The sequence below is a fragment of the Rhinoderma darwinii genome, chromosome 6 (assembly GCF_050947455.1).
Source record: "Rhinoderma darwinii isolate aRhiDar2 chromosome 6, aRhiDar2.hap1, whole genome shotgun sequence".
NCBI lineage: Eukaryota > Metazoa > Chordata > Amphibia > Anura > Rhinodermatidae > Rhinoderma > Rhinoderma darwinii.
The window spans coordinates 53,581,829-53,601,438 of NC_134692.1; the positions used below are offsets into that span (position 1 = coordinate 53,581,829).

The following is a 19,610-nucleotide window of genomic DNA, read 5'->3' on the forward strand; positions in this document are numbered from 1 at the left end:
CTGCATTAAGTTTCCTTGGCCGACCACTGCATCTACATTCCTCAACATATCCCATTTCTTTGTGCTTCTTCAAAAGAGCTTGAACAGTACACCTTGAAACCCCAGTCTGCTTTAAAATCTTTACCTGGGAAAAACCTTGCTGATGCAGTATATTTACCTTGTGTCTTTTTCCTGTGCTCAGTCTTGCCATGGTGGACATGAGACCTAAAACTATCTTCCACAACTTCACCTTTGTAGCAAGTTTGGCTGTTCCTTGCCAAGTTTTAAGCCTCCCACATAGATGTCTCTGTTAGAGTATGTTCACATGGCAGCGTCCAATACGCCTGAAATTACAGAGCTGTTTTCAGGCGAAAACAGCTCCTGAATTTCAGACGTAATTGCTCGTACTCGCGTTTTTTGCGGCGTCCATTACGGACGTAATTGGATCTGTTTTTTCAATGGAGTCAATGAAAAACGGCTCCAATTACGTCTCAAGAAGTGACATGCACTTCTTTGACGCAGGCGTCTTGTAAGAAAAAAAAAGCCAGTGTGCACAGAACATCGTAACCCCATTGATTTCAATGGGCAGATGTTTGCCGGCGATTTGGAGCCGTATTTTCAGACATAATTCGAGGCGTAAACCGCCCGAATTACGTCCGTAAATAGGGAGTGTGAACATACCCTTACAGTTAGGCTCCATGCACACGACTGTATTATTCATCAGTAATTACTGCCAGGAATTACGGACCCATTCATTTCTGCTGGCCAAGGACACCTTTCAGTATTTTTACTGATGGGTGTCCGTGCTGAAAAAATTATAGAACCTGTCCTATTCTTGTCAGTAATTACAGCACGGACTCTCCCACAGAAGTCTATGGGAGCTTCCGGAAATTCGGACGGCTACGGTTGTGCATCCGTATACCGTCCATATTTACCGAAGCATTGCTAGGCTACATGCTGAGGACATAATTTGCATCCTCCCTCTTTTTTACGAATCCGTATATACGGATAGAATATGGGCCGTATTTACAGACACCCTTCCATATATACTGATGAAATACGGATGCCTCTGGATCCGTATTTTCAGACAGTATTTAGAGATAGATGAAAATACGGTCATATGCATGGGGCCTTAATGACTGTGTTTCAACGTATATATGAAAATTATGATCATTATCACCTGTTTGATATAATTGGTTAATCATACACCGGACTATAATCCTACAAAATCCATGACTTTGTGCAAGTGTACCTAGGAGAATTGATGCTGTTTTGAAGGCAAAGGGTGATCATACCAAATATTGATTTGATTTAGATTTCTCTTCTGTTTATTCACTTTGTATTTTAATTGATAAAAAAAAAAACCACTACACTTCTATTTTTGAAAGCATTCTTACATTGCAGCATTTTCCACAACTGCTGAAGGCTTTTGCACAGCACATTATATATATATATATATATATATATAGATAGAAGAGAATAGAGAAGAGAGAGAGGTTTCGAAATAAAGCAATCCCCCTCCCAACATGAACTTACAAGTGGATCTGTCAGGCGAATATGATGCCATATGTGAGGGCAGCATATTACAGCTACAGTCCGTACTCCTAGTAGCCAAGACGACCATTTTTTTTCATGCCAATTAGCTAAAATAAGCGCTAAAAGAATACACTGGACTTGTTGTTAAGAGTCCAGCGTATTCATGAGGGGAGCACTACTCCCGCCCCTCTCTGCAGTAACTGACCGGCTGCTGTGTATACATGTATTTAGCAAAAATAGGAGGGAAAGTGAGTGGTCACAGGAAAAGACTAAAGTGGAAGTGGCAAATAAATGAATACAAGACTTTCACCATACAGTAGTGAGATATATATATAATTAAAAACCTGATGAATGCATGCGTGGAATAAAACCAAATGGACCCGGTCTGTGAAAAACCACGATAGTCTCTATAAAGCAAAATGCTCTATGTTGGTAGCTAATTTTTTTTTTTTCCCCGTAGTTTAAAGAATGGTTATGTCATTTTGTTTTCAATTGTGTTATATAATTTTATATTATATAGGTACATGTTCCACTTCTAATACAGAATTTCTATTTTTCCTTATACTATTATTTCAAACCCAGATCAGCATACCTCTTACTATGTTGACTTCCTGCCGCAGCCCTTGCTGTAATTAAGTGTTAATATTTAAAATCTTACCTGGATGAAGAGCAAGATGAGACACCATTTCACTCCAGCTTCACGTAGACCTGTGTGTAAAGTGTCATCAGCAACGACCTGGCTAATCCCATCACATCCTCCTCAACCAAGAACTACGCAGGGAAGACTTAATCAGCTTTGTTTAAAGCTCCAGTGCTATTTTTTGAAACCATAGTCCAGCTTACACAATGAATGTAGCAGGAGGGAGGATACTTAAAATGGGCCCTATGCACAAATCTTTATTTAGCTATGGACATAGTCATAAGGGAGCACACATGCCAAACACACATTATAAAAACCACCTGCCTAATATTGTGTAGGTCCCCTTCGTGCCGCCAAAACAGTTGACCCTTCGAGGCATGGACTCCACAAGAGCTCTGAAGGTGTCCTACAGTGTTTTGCACAAAAATGTTAGTAGCAGATCTTTTAAATGAGGTGGGGCCTCCATGGATTAGACTGGTTTTTCCAGCACATTCCTCAGATGCTCGATCGGATTGAGATCTTGGGAATTTGTAGGCCAAGTCGACACCTTGAACGCATTGTCAGGTTCCTTAAACTATTCCTATTTTGCAGTGTGGCAGGACACATCTTGTTGAAACCGGGTTCTGCCATTATGGAAGACCGTTGCCATGAAGGGGAATATGAAGTCCACAACAATGCTTAGATAGGTAGTACGTGTCAATGTAACATCCACGTGAATGTCAGGACCTAAGCTACCCCAGCAGAACATTGCCCAGAGCATCACACTGCCCCTGCCGGCATGTCTTCTTCATAAAGTGCATTCTGGTGCCATGTCTTACCCAGGTAAGAGCACACGCACCCAGTCGTCCACATGATGTAAAATCCAGTTTTTCTTCCTTGGACCACATTTAGTAGGTACTAAGCAATGCATACGGGCAACATCCCACAACATCTACACTTTTGGAGATGCTCTGACGCAGCCCTTTAGTTTTCACAATTTAGCCCTTGTCAAAGTCTCTCGGATCCTTACATTTGAGCATTTTATCTGCTTTCAACACATCAGGGGAGATTTATTAGGCGTGGCGTTTCATACAACAGTTTTAATCTGAAGTGAAATGGAGTAAAATACAGCAAAATTTATTAAGAAGCGATCCCCTCTTAAAAAATTTGGCTCCTCTTGGGCTGTGCTAAAGCCAGAAAATGAAACCTGCTTTGAGCAGGCATAGAATAGCACCCTGCAAAACATTGCATAAAATGCACACTAACTACTAATTTAATGGGGTTTTCCCCCGACAGGGACATTTATGACAGATCCACAGGATATGCCATAAATGTCAGATAGGTGTGGGTCCCAGAGGTAGGACCTGCATCTATCTCTAGAATAGGGCCCCCAAAATCCCATTCTATATTTCTGTTCCCGCTGCAACTAGTAATTTCTGACCACGTTAGTAGAAAACAGCATAGCTCTCTGAGTTACGCTGTTTACGTAACTCCCATAAAAGTGAATGGCAGTTACGGAAACAGTTTTATTGGAGTTACGTAAACAGCGTAGCTCGCTGAGCTATTTTCTACTTACATGGTCAGAAATGACATAAGGCAGCAGGAACAGAGAAAGATAGAATGGGGTTTAGGGGGCTGCATCTATCTGACATTTATGGCATATACTGTAGATATGCCATAAATGTCCCTGATGGGAAACCCCCTTTAAGGGGATTTTCCTACTAAACACAATTATCAGCCATCCACAGGATGGGACCCCTTTCCACTGCACTAGAATGTTTCTGTAACTACCACTTAGCTCATATGATGCGGGAGTGCCTATCCTGCAGATAAAAATCATCAATTCAAGTGGAGCATACACTTATACTTAATACTGATCTTCATCCAGCACATGCCCCGAAATGTAGTATACAAAAACTTGGACCGCTCGACGCTCAATGGCGCATTCCTCGCATCTGCCCAGACTTCAACATCCATCAGAGCATCACTTCTGCACATGCTCAAATACTTTAGAATGAAAAAACATAATTTAATCCAAATGGACTGCAGCATTTGTCTGAAAATCCAATTCACTTCTTCGTAAAGTAGTAGTTTCTCCACTTTCCTTTCGTGTGCCCAAGCTCATTTCCCCTAATGCCCCAAAAATGTAATAGAGTGGGGTCCCCATCGTGCTCTGATCTTCATTGTCTAGAGAAGGGGGTGTCCTCCTTTGTGTTATTAGTACGGATATGTTTAGAAATTCTGCACTGTAGCTCCTGAATACTTTGCCCACATATAGGAGCATATTTACTAAGAATGACATTTCACAAGCCAGTCTTAAGCCTGAAGGAGTAAAATATGACAAATTAAAAATGAGCACGCCTCTTACTAATTTGTTGCATTTTGTGCGGTCCTTTCCCAAGATAGGGAAATCTAGTTTTCCGCCAATTTCTGGCATAAATTATAGTAAATGCTTGGCTCATGAGTGGCTTTGCCCTTCCTGCTAGGCCCCACCCACTTGAAACAAGTGCAGATAGTTTTGATTGATGGGGGTCTGAGCACTGAGACCCCCACCAATCGCTAAAACGAAAATCGGAAGACTTGCTCATGAGCGCGCTGAGCCACTTTGTTTCAGTTCGGCTTTTTCTGGAAATCGATGTAGTGGTGTACGGACTCAATAGAAAGTCTATAAGCTTGTACACCGCTACATCGGCTTTCCCGCAAAAGCTGAACAGACACTAAATGTCTCAGCGCTCACAAGAGCACTTCTGCCGCTTCGTTTTAGCAATTGGTGGGGGTCTTAGTGCTCGAACCCCTACCAATCAAAACTTCTGACATGTCACTATGACATGTCAGAAATTTGTTGAACGTTTAGTTACTCTTTAAGATGGATCAAGAATCAGTTATAATTGTTTCTCTTTATAGGGGCCAGGTGACTGCGTGCTAACAAGTCTTACGTTTTTAGCTCTTCGGTAAAAGTGATGCCTGGTTTCTTCACGTTCGAATGAGCCTGTAAGATGGGCCAACTGCAGAAGATATTGGCAACCCCTGTAGAATATCCATCGTAGGTACCAATACATCTAACAACCCTCCGTGTAATTTTAGGTCTGGTATTTTCCAGAAAGACATTGCAATTGCTTCTTCCAGCCCCTTCTTTTTTTGAATATCCACAAGCTATAAATCGTTGTTTTAAACTCCACATTTCCATTAGGATTGAATAAAGGTTTTTCGTTCTCAGCATTCTTGTAACATTATGAATTTCATGTAGATCTGTGACCTGAGTAGCTTATTATTCCGGTTGTCCAATTATTACAGGAGTTTACACATACTAAAATACTTAGACCATTTATTGCCAACTGATTAGACACTTCTAGCCATTAGACTCGCTATTGGGGAATGTTTTTTTTTTTCTTTAATCTCAAGAGTAGGACTCAGAATCTGTCAGAAAGCAACATCTTACTTCAGGATGTAGAAGGCCTAGTTCACACGGAGTTATTTGTCACGTTTTCTGATGTGGAAACCGCAGCAAAAATCATCTGAAATCTCCCATTTCAATGGGAGGTGGATGCGTTTTTTTTTTACCACCAGCTTTTTTTTTGCCTGCAGCGCTCAATGGCCACCGCGAGAAACGCGGAAAAGAGTGCAGGCAGGTCAAAATCTGCCTGACTGAATTTTGATGAAGATTTTTCTGCCTGGAAAAAAACTCAAGTGTGAACAGGGCCTAAGAATTTAGTGTTCACAAGATCAAAACGGAGTAGGTTTTTCCAGAGATACTGTTTAGCTATAAATACAAAATAGAGCATAGATTTTGGGTAGTATATAATATAAAAAAAATAAAAAATATGGGGGTACTAACACTCAAGATGAGACTAGGGGGCTTAAAAACCCTTATTTGTAACCATTCAGCCTATGATCACCGTTTCTCTACACAGAGAACATTAGAAAACAGTGTTAATAAATTTCAATGCAATTTTACTGCAGATATCACATGAAATAAAAAACCAGTAGTCATTAAATTAACCCTTTAACTCCTTTGTTTGCACAGTTGAAAACAAAAACACCCACATATTATACGACATGAACAATAAAAACGTTTGAAAACACTTTATAAAAATCAGTTACAGTTTAGTTACAATTTAGTTTAGTCATTGACATATTCTGTAATTATTTACATTTACCATACAAAACGTTAATGTATTTTGTTTAAATGTTTCTAATTTTTCTCCAGTTCTTAGGCTTTGAACGTAAAATAACAAAAACCATAACTCAAAAGTAGCCGTGTAGGTACACCAAAATAACCTGTAGAGTGTTTGTTACAGTACACGTGCATTTTAAAGCAAACTCTAGAACTGGATTTGACTGATATGGTGGGTCACTTCAATTCATTATAAAGTATGATTCACCATGACTCAGGAATACTAGTGCAAGTAAAGGAGCTGGGTCTACATGGAAATGACAACCACCTTGTAGGATAGCCACCATTTTACCATTTGCACAATAAAGCAATTGAATGACGAGTGGGTCATTTGCATATCACACTGGTACGGGACTGAACGTTCATGTTACTTACAGTGGTTGCTCCACCGTCATAGTTGGGCATCGTTCATTATTAAACAAGGTGTCCTGCTATAACAGATGCTCTTAGAAAGCAGCCTCGACCATTTATTGCTGTCTACTACTTAATGGGTCATCTCTTATACAGTACGGTATTGCAAACGAACATCATTGCTTATTTGGGACAGAATTAATTACATTATCTCAAAAATGTGCAAGAACTTGTATACAGATTAGGCTACGTTCACATCTACATTCCGGGTCTCCGTCGTTCTGCTCTGTCATAGGAGAAGAACGAAAAAACGAAGTGCCGTATCCATTCCATGACAAACACTAATGGCACCCAATGAATCCCATTGACTTTAATGGGTTCCATCACGTTTCCGTCATGATGTCTGTCGCTTGACCAGAACTCTGTGCTATTTTTTTCTGGCGTTTTGAAAAGGATCTGCGTAGGAGGCTTCTGAAAGAGCCTCTGATACAGAAGTGAACAGAGCCTAAACTGTAGTTAAAACAATGTCATGTTTCAGAAATGGAGCACAATGGTATGACATCACAGCTTTTCAAATCTCCTGCTCCGTCTCCCTCCGATAACAGGCACAGCTGAGTTTACCGTGTTTTGCAGCTGGAAGCCTATTAGCTGAATACACACGGCTGTGGCATGTATCTGCCAGCCTGTAGTTGGAAGGAGAAGAGTGACTTGGGAATTTGTAGATCTGAAGTGGATGTGTTCATGCAGCTCTATTTCTACAATAGACTAAGGCCTCACGCACACGACCGTAGCTGTGTGCACGACCCGTGATTGCAGAACGAACGGCCGCGGAGTGTCATACGTGGGCCGCCTGAAATTAATGAACCGTGCAGACAATGAAAAACACATTCGTGTGCATGGGGCCTAAGTATACATAAGCTCTAAGATAAATTCCCTTATAATCTGGTGAGAATCCAACCCCACTATTTACAGGAGTTTCCCTTACATAAATTACAAGAAAAAAAGGAAACTTGAAAAGAACTATGCAATGTAAAATGTGCATATAAAATACTGTATAAATACATAAGAGGCTACAGAACCTGTATTATTCTTAGGTTAGAATTTCTCCCAACTGTGTTAATACATTTCTATAAATGATATGTTTTACGTCCGGTGCTTATGTCTTTAAGATACAAGCAATTTGTACACACAGGTGCTCAAAACATGCCCTAAAAAGTATTTCCGCGGGTAACAAAAATACCCGCCAGTCCGTAAACATTCATTGTTTGGTGTAAATATTTACACAAATCATTTTCTAGGTATATGTCTTATGTGTGAATGGTACAAGATTTCACTTTTATCTTCCAAAAAGCAGCTTCTTAATAATTTTTGCAATACTGATGTAACCATCATCCATACAGACCTAGATGTACAATGTAACAATATGACTGAAGCTCTCCACATTATGCAGAAGTAAATAACCTATTATATGGTCGGATATGGGTCGTGAATAAAAAAGAATCGATCGTTCATCCCCATACATTTTCATCACGTCTGCAGTACATCTCCCTGTTTACACGGGGAGACGTGCTGCCGACAACAATGATATTTAATCCTGCATAAACGAGCAGATCAGCCGATGAACAAGCATTTACTCGTTCAATGGCTGATCATTGCCCTGTTTACACAGGGCAATGATTGGGAACGGGAGTTCATATGAACACTCGTTTGCCCTATCATTGGCCTGCATAAAAGGGCCTTAATACTAGCTATACACAGCTTTACTCCAGGTGGATGGCCTGAGTGTGGGAAGAATCAGGCGGGATATGGCATCGCCATAGATAGATAATGAGCACTACTGACAGCTGTAAATGTGAATTGTATGTGGAAAAATTCATAGTTTCCTTTTTCCATTTCAAATGTAAGTAGTGAATGAATTTGTGTGGTTATCAATAGCTCAGTGAAAGCTCATAGTAAGTGGCCACAGTATTGAGGGAGATGTCACAATGCCCACTGGTTTTAGTGGGACACCAGTCTGTGTATGTCCAGCCCACTGCAATCCCTAGACTTTGTGAACTCTGTAACCTCGTGTCAAGCTCTGCTTCCTCATACATAGCCTTGTCTATTCACACAACTATATATTCAGTCCCAGCAAGTCAACATATCTTCAACAATCCTGTAAAAATTACTGTAAATTTTAACTCTATTACTAAACAGCCAAATCTATATTCAGTTATGTTGTACACAACAGTGAAGCAAGCTTTGTACCATCCAGTATATAATCCGATCAGGCTTCAGACAGATGTCCACCACTTACTGTACTTTTCATTATTTGGTAGATCAGCAGTAACACATTGTTAATGTTCCTTCATTAAAAGTATTACATACGATCATAAAACATGACCATTTCAGTTACAAAAATAAACCCCAAACTTGCAGCTCAGTTGTCCAGTGCTTGGTCATTGAAAACAGCCTAACCACCAGACGCATATAGAACAGTACACATTTTTCTGAGCCTTTTCATGTCCTTGGGCTTCTAAGAATAACGGACTATTCCTTTGGCCATTCATGGATTCCACCAAAATTTAGTTTACTTTTTCATGTTGAATTTGATAATAGCATGCCTATTATATAAAAAAAATAAAAAAATCATGTTATATATCTCCAAGGTATACAGAAGTCGTCATACAAGGTATACACAATTCAGATTTCTACTTCTCACTACCCTGGCAAACAGCTAAATTGCCACAGGAAGTTGCGGTCGGCTATACATTTCTCATGAATAAGTGGCCGTCGCCGGGGAAATGTAGTACTGCATACCAGCCATTCAAATAAATGGACAACCATGTAATGCATGGACAGTTTACGTCTACCAGAGAAAGAGCTGCTGTTTGTTAAGAGGATTTCCAGTCTGGCTTATAAAACGGAGGTCCCAAGCAGCAGACCACACCGTATAATGTCCAAATACCCTAACAGGGCATATGTTCAGGGGTTATCCTTCTGAAACAATTACTTAAAAATAAATGCACCTGTTATGAGCACATGGGGCTTTGAATGAATCTATATTACAAGACGCTTATATTGAGACCTTACTGCAATACCAGTGTGCATTTGTTTAGAAACTTTGGTGGACTTTCCAAAATGAATATATTTCTCCAAGGACTGCCATATATGTGATCCATGTTCAAGGTCCTTCCTACTGTGCGGATCCAATCATGTTTTAAGGAAAAAATAAAACTACAGCAACGTGTCATTTCTAAACAAGACTTTTGCTCGATATCTTGTTGTAAAGACTATCCTGAGTAAAATAACTTTTCAGGGTGATGCATAATCTAGAATCTAAGGCTTATAGGAAGGGACTAGATATTTCATGAATTTTAAGACGCATGTATTTTTTACCTTCAGTGTGGTAAACATAATTCCTTGTTCCCCATGCTGCAGATACGGATCCATAAGATCTTCTATTAGATGGACCTCTGAACCCAGATTTCGTATCCTGTGCAGTAAGGAGAAAGAAATGCTTGATGACTCTCTAAGCTAAGGAGGTTTTTAAGAATATGGCTTTAAAGACAATCAAAAATTGACATTAGACGGACCTGGCCCTCAGCACGACATAAAGGAAAACAGGGAACAGCTCATCCATGGACCAGAGGAAACCTTCCTTGTGCGCCTCTTGTGCTTCTTGTGTGATCTCCTCAAAGGTTTGTTGGATGACTCTTAGTTTGTCTGCTGGAGTGAATGTAGTGCTGCAAACAGGGAAGACAAAATGTTTTAACAACATGGTCACGGAACAAACCTGATAGACCAACCGGAAACAATAGCGGTAATATAGGTGGAACGTTACACCTCTATTTACTACATATGACAGACCGTAATACCTAATCTGCTGCAGGCACTCCACCGCTGAAGCAAAACAGGAATCTTTAGTGCTTGGTAAAATCTGCAGAGAAAAACTATTGCTATCAATACTCATCAAATCCTTGTAGTCAGATAGCATATAAAGCGTATTAATATATCTGGACTATTAGGCTATGTTCACACGGAGTATTTTGCCGAGTTTTTTGACGCGGAAACCGTGTCGCAAAACTCAGCAAAAACGGCCCGAGAACGCCTCCCATTGATTTCAATGGGAGGCGTCGGCGTCTTTTTCCCGCGAGCAGTAAAACTGCCTCGCGGGAAAAAGAAGCGACATGCCCTATCTTCGGGCGCTTCCGCCTCCGACCTCCCATTGACTTCAATGGGAGGCAGGAGAAAGCGTATTTCTCGCTGTTTTATGAAAAAACGGCGCGATAATTGCCGCGAAAATCGGCGTGCAGGGAGAGGAATATCTGCCTCAAAGTTCCAAACGGAATTTTGAGGCAGATATTCCTCCCCCAAAATACTCCGTGTGAACATAGCCTAACATATAGATCTGAACATTTTCCTGCGACTTGTGTGTCATTGTGAAGCAGTATTACTTCTAGTGCTTCTTTTTGCCTGAGCAAGAGGAGCCTCAACAGGCATGTGTAGCATGAAGAAGCCGTGCATCGTATAATATGTAGATTTACGCGGCTTCTTTACGTGTAAGCGCATGTACTGAAATTGTTGTTCACTATGCAGAAAGACAGGTGGTTGGCAACCTAAACCCAGACACCCTGCAAAATGCAGGGAAAGAAGCAACAGAAATATCCATAGATTCTGCAAATATATGTTATAATAATTACACAATGAGCTTTAGACAATTAAGCGGCCTTGCTGCCTATAGCCTCACAGTGCAGATTTCACTTTCTAAAGCGTTCAGATGTAGACTTTCATTGGGTAGTATGGGCCATAAGGCCACTTATTCCAGGAGACAGCTTTGATTTGCAGTTAATGCACTGGAGTTAGGCCTCTAAATAAAGAACAGAACAATTAATTGCAGTGCGTATGCCATGCAAAACAATTCAGTATGTAGCTAGACTAGCATATGAAGAATTAGTACAGAATAATTAGTATAGTTTATGAAGAGCCCTAGTATATTTTAAATGAGTATATAGATCATGATACAGAAATAGAGAATATGGTTATGGGATCTAGTAGTAATTGCGGATATCTATTTTCCATACCTTCGTATTGTCACCCAAGAAACTAATGCTGGTTGGCCAGAATTTTCTGCAAAGTGAATAAAAAAATGCATTTGAGTTTTTTTGAATAATTTCTAAAGCTTTGTTCACATCACGTTTTTGCCTACATTACACATATATGCCGAGGAAAAGCCCCTGACGTATGTGTAAAACAAAGGCTGTGACGGATGGCACAGTGGCATCCATCATCATAAACTTTAATAGTACCCGTTAAATGGATATGGCGTGAACTAGGGTCATAAGAGTTCATGACGTAGGCGTTAAACTGATACTATTATAGTCTATGGGTTACAAATTCCTTAATTAGGCATCTGTTAATATATCCATCGCCCATAGACTATAATGGTATCTGAGGTATACGTCATGAAGGGTTATTGTAAAGCCTGTGACGTGTACATTAAACATATACCTGTGGCGTATGTCATACAGTAATATACGTTACCCATAGGTTTCCATGAAATTAAAAAATGTATACCACGCAACATACTTTTTTTGTGGGATCAAATAGTGTAGTCTACTATGCTATTCGATCTTTCAAAAAAATGGTATAATGGAGCCCTAGAGGACACACTAAACGTAAGGTAAAAACATGATGCGAACAGGGCCTACTTAAAAACAAGTGATATAACAATGTGTAATGCAAGGAAAGGTTTCTGGTCCCTCCGTCAGTCTGTTTACCCGTCTCCAATAATGAATCACAGACTGCAGCGGTCACATGTCAACACGTCATGGCTGGAGCTGGGTGAACATGGTCCGGCGGAAGATCAGGGATGTGTCACCACGGGAACACCAGGGGATTGGTAAGGCGAGTATACTGCTATTTTAAATTTCCGCAAAAGGGAAATCTGTCACAAAATTGGAAGCAAATCTGCACGATTTGGTGTGGATTTACCTGGGTCTTCGTATGAATTTGCTGCAGATAATTTCGACAGCAAATTTTTTGCGTGTGAACCTACCCTAACCGCAAATAGAACACTTCAAGAACAGAAGTACAAGAATAACATTATACATGATAATATACAATTAACTTACCCTAGACTGTCTATTGATCTAGGAAAAGGGACTTAAAATTACACTTTTTAGATCTAGCAGTGTTGTAATCTACTCATCTTTATTATTTGGAATAGACTAACCCTAATATTAAACCTATTTGGTCACATCTCCTAGAAATCTGAAGCAGATCTAAAAGGCTTATAATATATATATATATTCCCACCTCGAACATTTATGTCATATCCACAGGATAAGCCATAAATTTACTATAGATGCCGTATGCATCTATCTGTAGAACAGGAAGTTCCGGAAACAGCAAAGCAAAACTCTCTTGGCTGTTTTCGGAAAAACCGGCCATCATCAGGCAGTGGTCGGAGCTCTGTGACTGCACATTAGAAGAGAGAGTCAAATCGCATCTATCAGACATTTATGGCATATCCTGTTGAATATGCCTTTAATAAAATGTGATCGGAAAATGGACTGACTTCACTGTTCTGTCAAGTCTCTACTACTTACTCTTGTACTCCTAAGAATGCCAGGAGGGCTGTGTCTGGTTGCTTGTTCAGTCTTAAGACGCATTCCCAATAGGCATCTTCTTCCTTCTCATGTTCCAAGGCATACAGCATAAACAACGGAGGGTACAGTCTGGGTAATAGTACAGGTAGAAGTAGTCCCGAACTAGTTACCACATACCTACAAGGAAAAAGGTTTTTGTTTGTTTTTTTAAATAAAACTTGAAGAAAACTCAGTTACCATTTCCATCCATATCCTAATACCTTATAAAATATGCAAAATAGTTTAGTAAACTTCGTGTTCTTCACTGTATCAATCAACACTATCCAAATTCACACCAAGCACATTGGTAAGATGACAGAATAGAAGGACTACACTACGAGTAGATCCAAGCTCACATTAATATTACATTTTTTTTGTCTAATTTATTAAAACATGTAATCATGAGTAGGAAATATTAGAAACATATCCATGCAAAAGTAAAAAATAAACATTTTGGAAAATTCTTGATGTTTTAAACCATATATATCATAGAGCTCAAGAGGAACTTGACCTTTTCTAAACAAAAACTTTAGTGTTAATTGAAAAACATTGAGGTTTTGCAATATAAATCGTCTGATAAAGACGAAATGTACTCCAAGGCATGGGCATTATAGAATTAAACTAGTCTAAACCAAAGATCTCTTAGCTTTATATTTGTTTACCCAGGTTCAGGAGATTCAGACTCCAAGCCTGTTCTCCCATTGCAGATATGAGGCTTGTCTGGGGATTCTTTGAGGGTGGTTGATGACTGAATTGTGCTGCCTTCTTCAGAGATATCAGGAAACAAAAACCTAAAAAACATCAGATCACAAAACGGTTTCAAACAGGTACTAGGAAAATTTACATTTTCCTTATAAAAAAAAGTCATAAAATACAGAAACATAACATGTTGGGTACAAGTTCTATAAGATAGTTGCTGCCATATGTCCTATTAAGAAATGGTTCTAAGCTGATGCTTAAAGGTATGTCCATCTTTAATCATCATGTTTTTTTTTTTCTTCAAAATATGTTTTGCTAATTAACCTCTTAAAGAAGCACTCCGGATATTTTTATTTTCCGCCCACCTCCATTTGAAAATGTGACAAGGTGCAAGGTAGTCCGGTGCATTGGCTATTCAAGTGCTCTATTTCACGGGTAGCCACTCTGCTCCAGACCGCTGTTTGGCCACTTGATCTCCAGACTGAATCCTACATGCAGAAACCGGAGGTCTGTCTCTCAATGCAAGTCTATAAGACGCACATCGAGGCTCTCATAGACTTGGATTGAAAGACTGACTTCCAGCCCCTACATCAGAAGCTGTAGGAGTCAGAATGGAGATCATGTGACCCAGAAGGGAGCAGCTACCTATGAAATGCAGCACCAGGTAAGGTCACCTCCACACCACATTTTGGCCCTACGGTTTAGCGGGTATATCAGGAAAGCTCTCGACGTACACACTAAACGTGTCCATTAACCAGACGGAGGCAAAAAGAGAGTGTTTTTTTAGCCAATGTGGGGCTGGTAAACGTGAACATAACTTTTTTTTTTTTTTGAAGGATGGAATAGCATATAATCCATCCTGAAGGATTCCGCAAAAAAACAAACAAAAAAAAAAACAAAAAAACATATGCCGTGCAGTATACGCTTTTTAACATGGGATCCTATGGGTGATGGCGGCCATTGAATGGCAAAAGTAACAGGTATACAATAAACGTTGGGGAGCTTCCCCAGTGCCGGAGTCCCGGGAAGAGATCAGGTAGTGCTATGCATGGGGAGTCTGACCATGGGGTAGCTCCCGACGTCATTGTTCAAATATGGACAGTGACGTCTGGAGCTTTCCCGGAGGCCGGGACATAGTGCTACCTGACCTCTGCCCGGCAAATTAAGCAGGCATTGTAAAGCTCAAGGAGACCACTGTCCACATATGGACAGGGATGCAAGTTGCTTTCCGAGCACATTACTTCAGGTAGCGCGAGGATGGTGGGGGGTTTAAGACAACATATCCCACTGTATATACCCTTGCTATGCCTTTACAGTGGGATACAATGTGTAGCTATCCATCGGAGGTATACGTCAGGAGTTCTCCCGACGCAAACAACGTGATGTGAAAGGGGCCAAAGCACATGACTACCGTTCACCTCATTACATTTTCAAACAGGAAGAAGGGAAGGGGCTAGCCTAAGGGCTTCTTTAAGGCTGGATTCACACACCACGTTTTGGGTGGCATTTTTTACTGCTTTTTTTGTGCAGCCAGATGTTAAATTTAAGCCTATAGTAAAATATCAACTGCACTACACACAACTGCGTTTTGGTGTAAATGAAGCCTTAGGACTGGCCTATTTTGGCCCTCAAGGACGGAGCGTTTTTTTCAATGCATTCCAAGAGATTTAACTTTTCTTCTGTCGGCAAAGTTGTATGAGGACTTGTTTTTTTGCAGAATGAATTGTAATTATTGGCACTATTTTGTGGTACATAAAATGTATTGATTCATTTTGATTAATTTTATTCTGAGGGGAGAATGGAAAAAAAATGCAATTCTGCTATTGCCTTTTGTGTTAACAAATGTATATGGTTTTTGTACTTTTGCTGAATAAAAGCATGATTTATGGATAAAAAATTAAAAATTCCTAACTTTAATTTTTTGTCTATAGCCGTTGCGGAACAGGTAGATTTTTTTCGGAACCATTTTCGGGCACATATAATTTATTGCTACACTTTAATTCTTTTCATAGGGGAAAAAAAGCAGCAATTCCGCAATTGTTTTTTTGCATTTATTTTTAATGACATGCACAATGCCATTAAAAAAAATTAAATATAGATGGTGAATTTCAACACCTATCACCAAAGGTGTCTTGTTGTGCAATTTACTCCACTTTAATTAGACAAATAAATTACTGGGGTAGGACTGGCGTTTAAAAAATAACTTTTACTGATATAACTTTTTAAAAATTGTGTAGACATAAATACATGAAAAAACAACCTCTCTGTTGCAGGAACAATCAAACTGTTCAATCTTTACCATATTGGTCAGGTATGCAACCAATAGAAGTCATCAAACCTTTAATATGGTACATATGGTATATGGATGCTCCTAAAATTAGACATTATCGATTTGAATAGCCGGAAAAGTATTTCCTATGTTACCCATAGTTGTATACACTACCGTTCAAAAGTTTAGGGTCACTTAGAAATTTCCTTATTTTTGAAAGAAAAGCACAGTTTCTCAATGAAGATAACATTAAATTACTAAAAAATACACTCTATACATTGTTAATGTGGTAAATGACTATTCTAGCTGCAAACGTCTGGTTTTTAATGCAATATCTACATAGGTGTATAGAGGCCCATTTCCAGCAACCATCACTCCAGTGTTCTAATGGTACATTGTGTTTGCTAACGGTGTTAGAAGGCTAATGGATGATTAGAAAACACTTGAAAACCCTTGTGCAATTATGTTCGCACCGCTGTAAACAGTTTTGCTGTTTAGAGGAGCTAGAAAACTGACCTTCCTTTGAGCTAGTTGAGAATCTGGAGCATTACATTTGTGGGTTCGATTAAACTCTCAAAATGGCTAGAAAAAGAGAGCTTTCATGTGAAACTCGACAGTCTATTCTTGTTCTTAGAAATGAAGGCTATTCCATGCGAGAAATTGCCAAGAAACTGAAGAATTCCTACAACGGTGTGAAATTTGAGGTGTTTGGATCACACAGAAGAACATTTGTGAGACGCAGAACAACTGAAAAGATGCTGGAAGAGTGCCTGACGCCATCTGTCAAGCATGGTGGAGGTAATGTGATGGTCTGGGGTTGCTTTGGTGCAGGTAAAGTGGGAGATTTGTACAAGGTAAAGGGGATTTTGAATAAGGAAGGCTATCACTCCATTTTGCAACGCCATACCCTGTGGACAGCATTTGATTGGAGCCAATTTCATCCTACAACAGGACAATGACCCAAAGCACACCTCCAAATTATGCAAGAACTATTTAGGGAAGAAGCAGGCAGCTGGTATTCTATCTGTAATGGAGTGGCCAGCGCAGTCACCAGATCTCAACCCCATAGAGCTGTTGTGGGAGCAGCTTGACCGTATGGTACGCAAGAAGTGCCCATCAAGCCAATCCAACTTGTGGGAGGGCCTTCTAGAAGCATGGAGTGAAATTTCTCCCGATTACCTCAGCAAATTAACAGCTAGAATGCCAAAGGTCTGCAATGCTGTAATTGCTACAAATGGAGCATTCTTTGACGAAAGCAAAGTTTGAAGGAGAAAATTATTTCAAATAAAAATCATTATTTCTAACCTTGTCAATGTCTTGACTATATTTTCTAGTGATTTTGTAACTCATTTGATAAATATAAGTGTGAGTTTTCATGGAAAACACAAAATTGTCTGGGTGACCCCAAACTTTTGAACGATAGTACCCCCCTACCTGTTCCGTAGTGAAGCGTGGTCAACTCCACTTTCCAGTAAGGGGACTGGGAAACCTCTGTATCTAGTTGAAAAATCGATATTATCTTTCTCCAGACGCGTTTCCTTACAGCCAGAATTCATCAGGGGAGGTATGGCTAAAATAGCCTAACAAAGAGTCAGGCTTGGTGTAATATGCTGGAGAAACGCATATCAATATTCAGAAGATTTCTGCAGTGGCAGAGAGTTGACAACACATGTTCCCTCCGTGCTGGTAGGAGCGCCTAGCCATACCTCCCCTGATGAATTCTGGCTGTAAGGAAATGCGTCGGGAGAAAGAATATATTGATTTTTCAACTAGATAAAGAGGTTTCCCAGTCCCCATACTGGAAAATGGAGTTCACCTTGCTTCACTACGGAACGGGTAGGGGGGTTGATGACGCCAAAAATAGTTATATATACACACCAAACAATGGGTAACATAGGAAATACCTTTCCAGCTATAGAAAAATAAATAAATAAATAAATAGATATTGTCTAATTTTAGGAGCATCCATATACCATATTAAAGGTTTGATGACCTATTGATTGCATACCTGACTAATATGGTAAAGATTGAACAGTTTGATTGTTCCTGCAATAGAGAGAAAAAAAATAAAATAATAATAATAATAATAATACGAGCCACAATAAATATAATAAGACTCATGGAAAAGTTGCTTTATTGTCATTTCTGCCAGGTATTCCTATAAAATGCATTTAAGGGAAGACAGTTAAGTGAAAAATGTTCAGATCTTTGCTTTCAACCTTTGCGTAAGGGTACATTTACACCAGCCAAAATGGGTTGTAAAAACGAGTGCCGATCACCGAGACAGCTTGCTGATCGGGGTTAGTTTGCCTCTTTCACAAGGAGCTATGATTAATAATGTATGGGGACAAGCGATTGTTACTGCATTTTCATCATGTCCGCAGCGCAGCTCCCTGTTTACATAGGGAAATGTGGTGCAAACAACGATAATATGGATTGCTGCATAAACACCACGATCAGCTGATGAACGGGATGAACAGCCGATAAACGGCAATAAACGAGAACTAGCGTACATATGACCGCTCGTTTGCCCGATCATTGGCCCATGTATAAGGGCCTTTATACTTAAGTACAGGAGAACCATTGATCTGATGATTTAATCTTGCAGATTCAAACACAATGTGTGCCCCTCAAGGCAGCTCAAGAACAGATTATACAACCCCACTTAGTCTCCTTGCCCTGAATATCTGTAAACTAGGATACATTCTGTTGCTAATAAAGGATTCTGTTAGCAAACGAACATAAAGTATTGTATCCAATTCCATTAAATATAAATAAATTAAATTGATACCCTACCTCACCAGCTGGTAGATCCGTTTCAGGTAAGACTTAATCTCTCTTACCGCTTCTTGTAAGAGTCTTCGGTTGGCACCTACTCCTACATAAGTCATCCTGTACACTGCCACCAAGGTTTCCATAAGACGGCCTAGCTGATGTAATGGGGTTTCACAGGCCTAAAAGGAGGCAAACAAGATACTGCGTGGAGACAAGGATGCTGATAAACCATATCATGTAGTACCATACGTGGGAATAGGCTTTTCTAAAACCCAGTTATGTGGCGGATTTTTCCACTGGGAATTTGAAGGCATGATGCAGATCTTACAAGTTGCAGCATGCCTACAATGCGGTGGACTTTCACAGCAGACATCACCCTTTCCAATACAAAGGCTGAAAACTGCAGCAAAATAATTGCGGATTTACAGAAACACCCTTGGAGGATATAATCTCCTTTTTTACTATGTAATGGTAACATAATTATAGTAACATTTTGTAGGTCACATATGGGCTCATTTGTGCTCACGATTCTCCTTTGGCTGAACAACATCTATGCTATTGCTCGCATACCAAGCACTG

At 39.8% G+C, this 19,610-nt stretch overlaps 1 protein-coding gene across 1 annotated transcript in view; it reads right to left on the minus strand.

Moving 5' to 3' along the window:
- Positions 1-6,094: 6,094 nt before the first annotated feature.
- ALS2 (alsin Rho guanine nucleotide exchange factor ALS2) overlaps positions 6,095-19,610 on the minus strand; it is a 61,688-nt gene continuing 48,172 nt past the window's right edge. The window contains exons 27-34 of the mRNA XM_075829737.1: positions 19,053-19,210; positions 13,951-14,079; positions 13,250-13,426; positions 11,723-11,768; positions 10,517-10,578; positions 10,235-10,384; positions 10,038-10,134; positions 6,095-9,262 (exon numbers count right to left, since the gene is read on the minus strand). Coding sequence (XP_075685852.1) covers positions 9,224-9,262; positions 10,038-10,134; positions 10,235-10,384; positions 10,517-10,578; positions 11,723-11,768; positions 13,250-13,426; positions 13,951-14,079; positions 19,053-19,210 — 858 coding nt within the window. The 3' untranslated portion in view covers positions 6,095-9,223. The remainder of the gene's footprint in view (positions 9,263-10,037; positions 10,135-10,234; positions 10,385-10,516; positions 10,579-11,722; positions 11,769-13,249; positions 13,427-13,950; positions 14,080-19,052; positions 19,211-19,610) is intronic.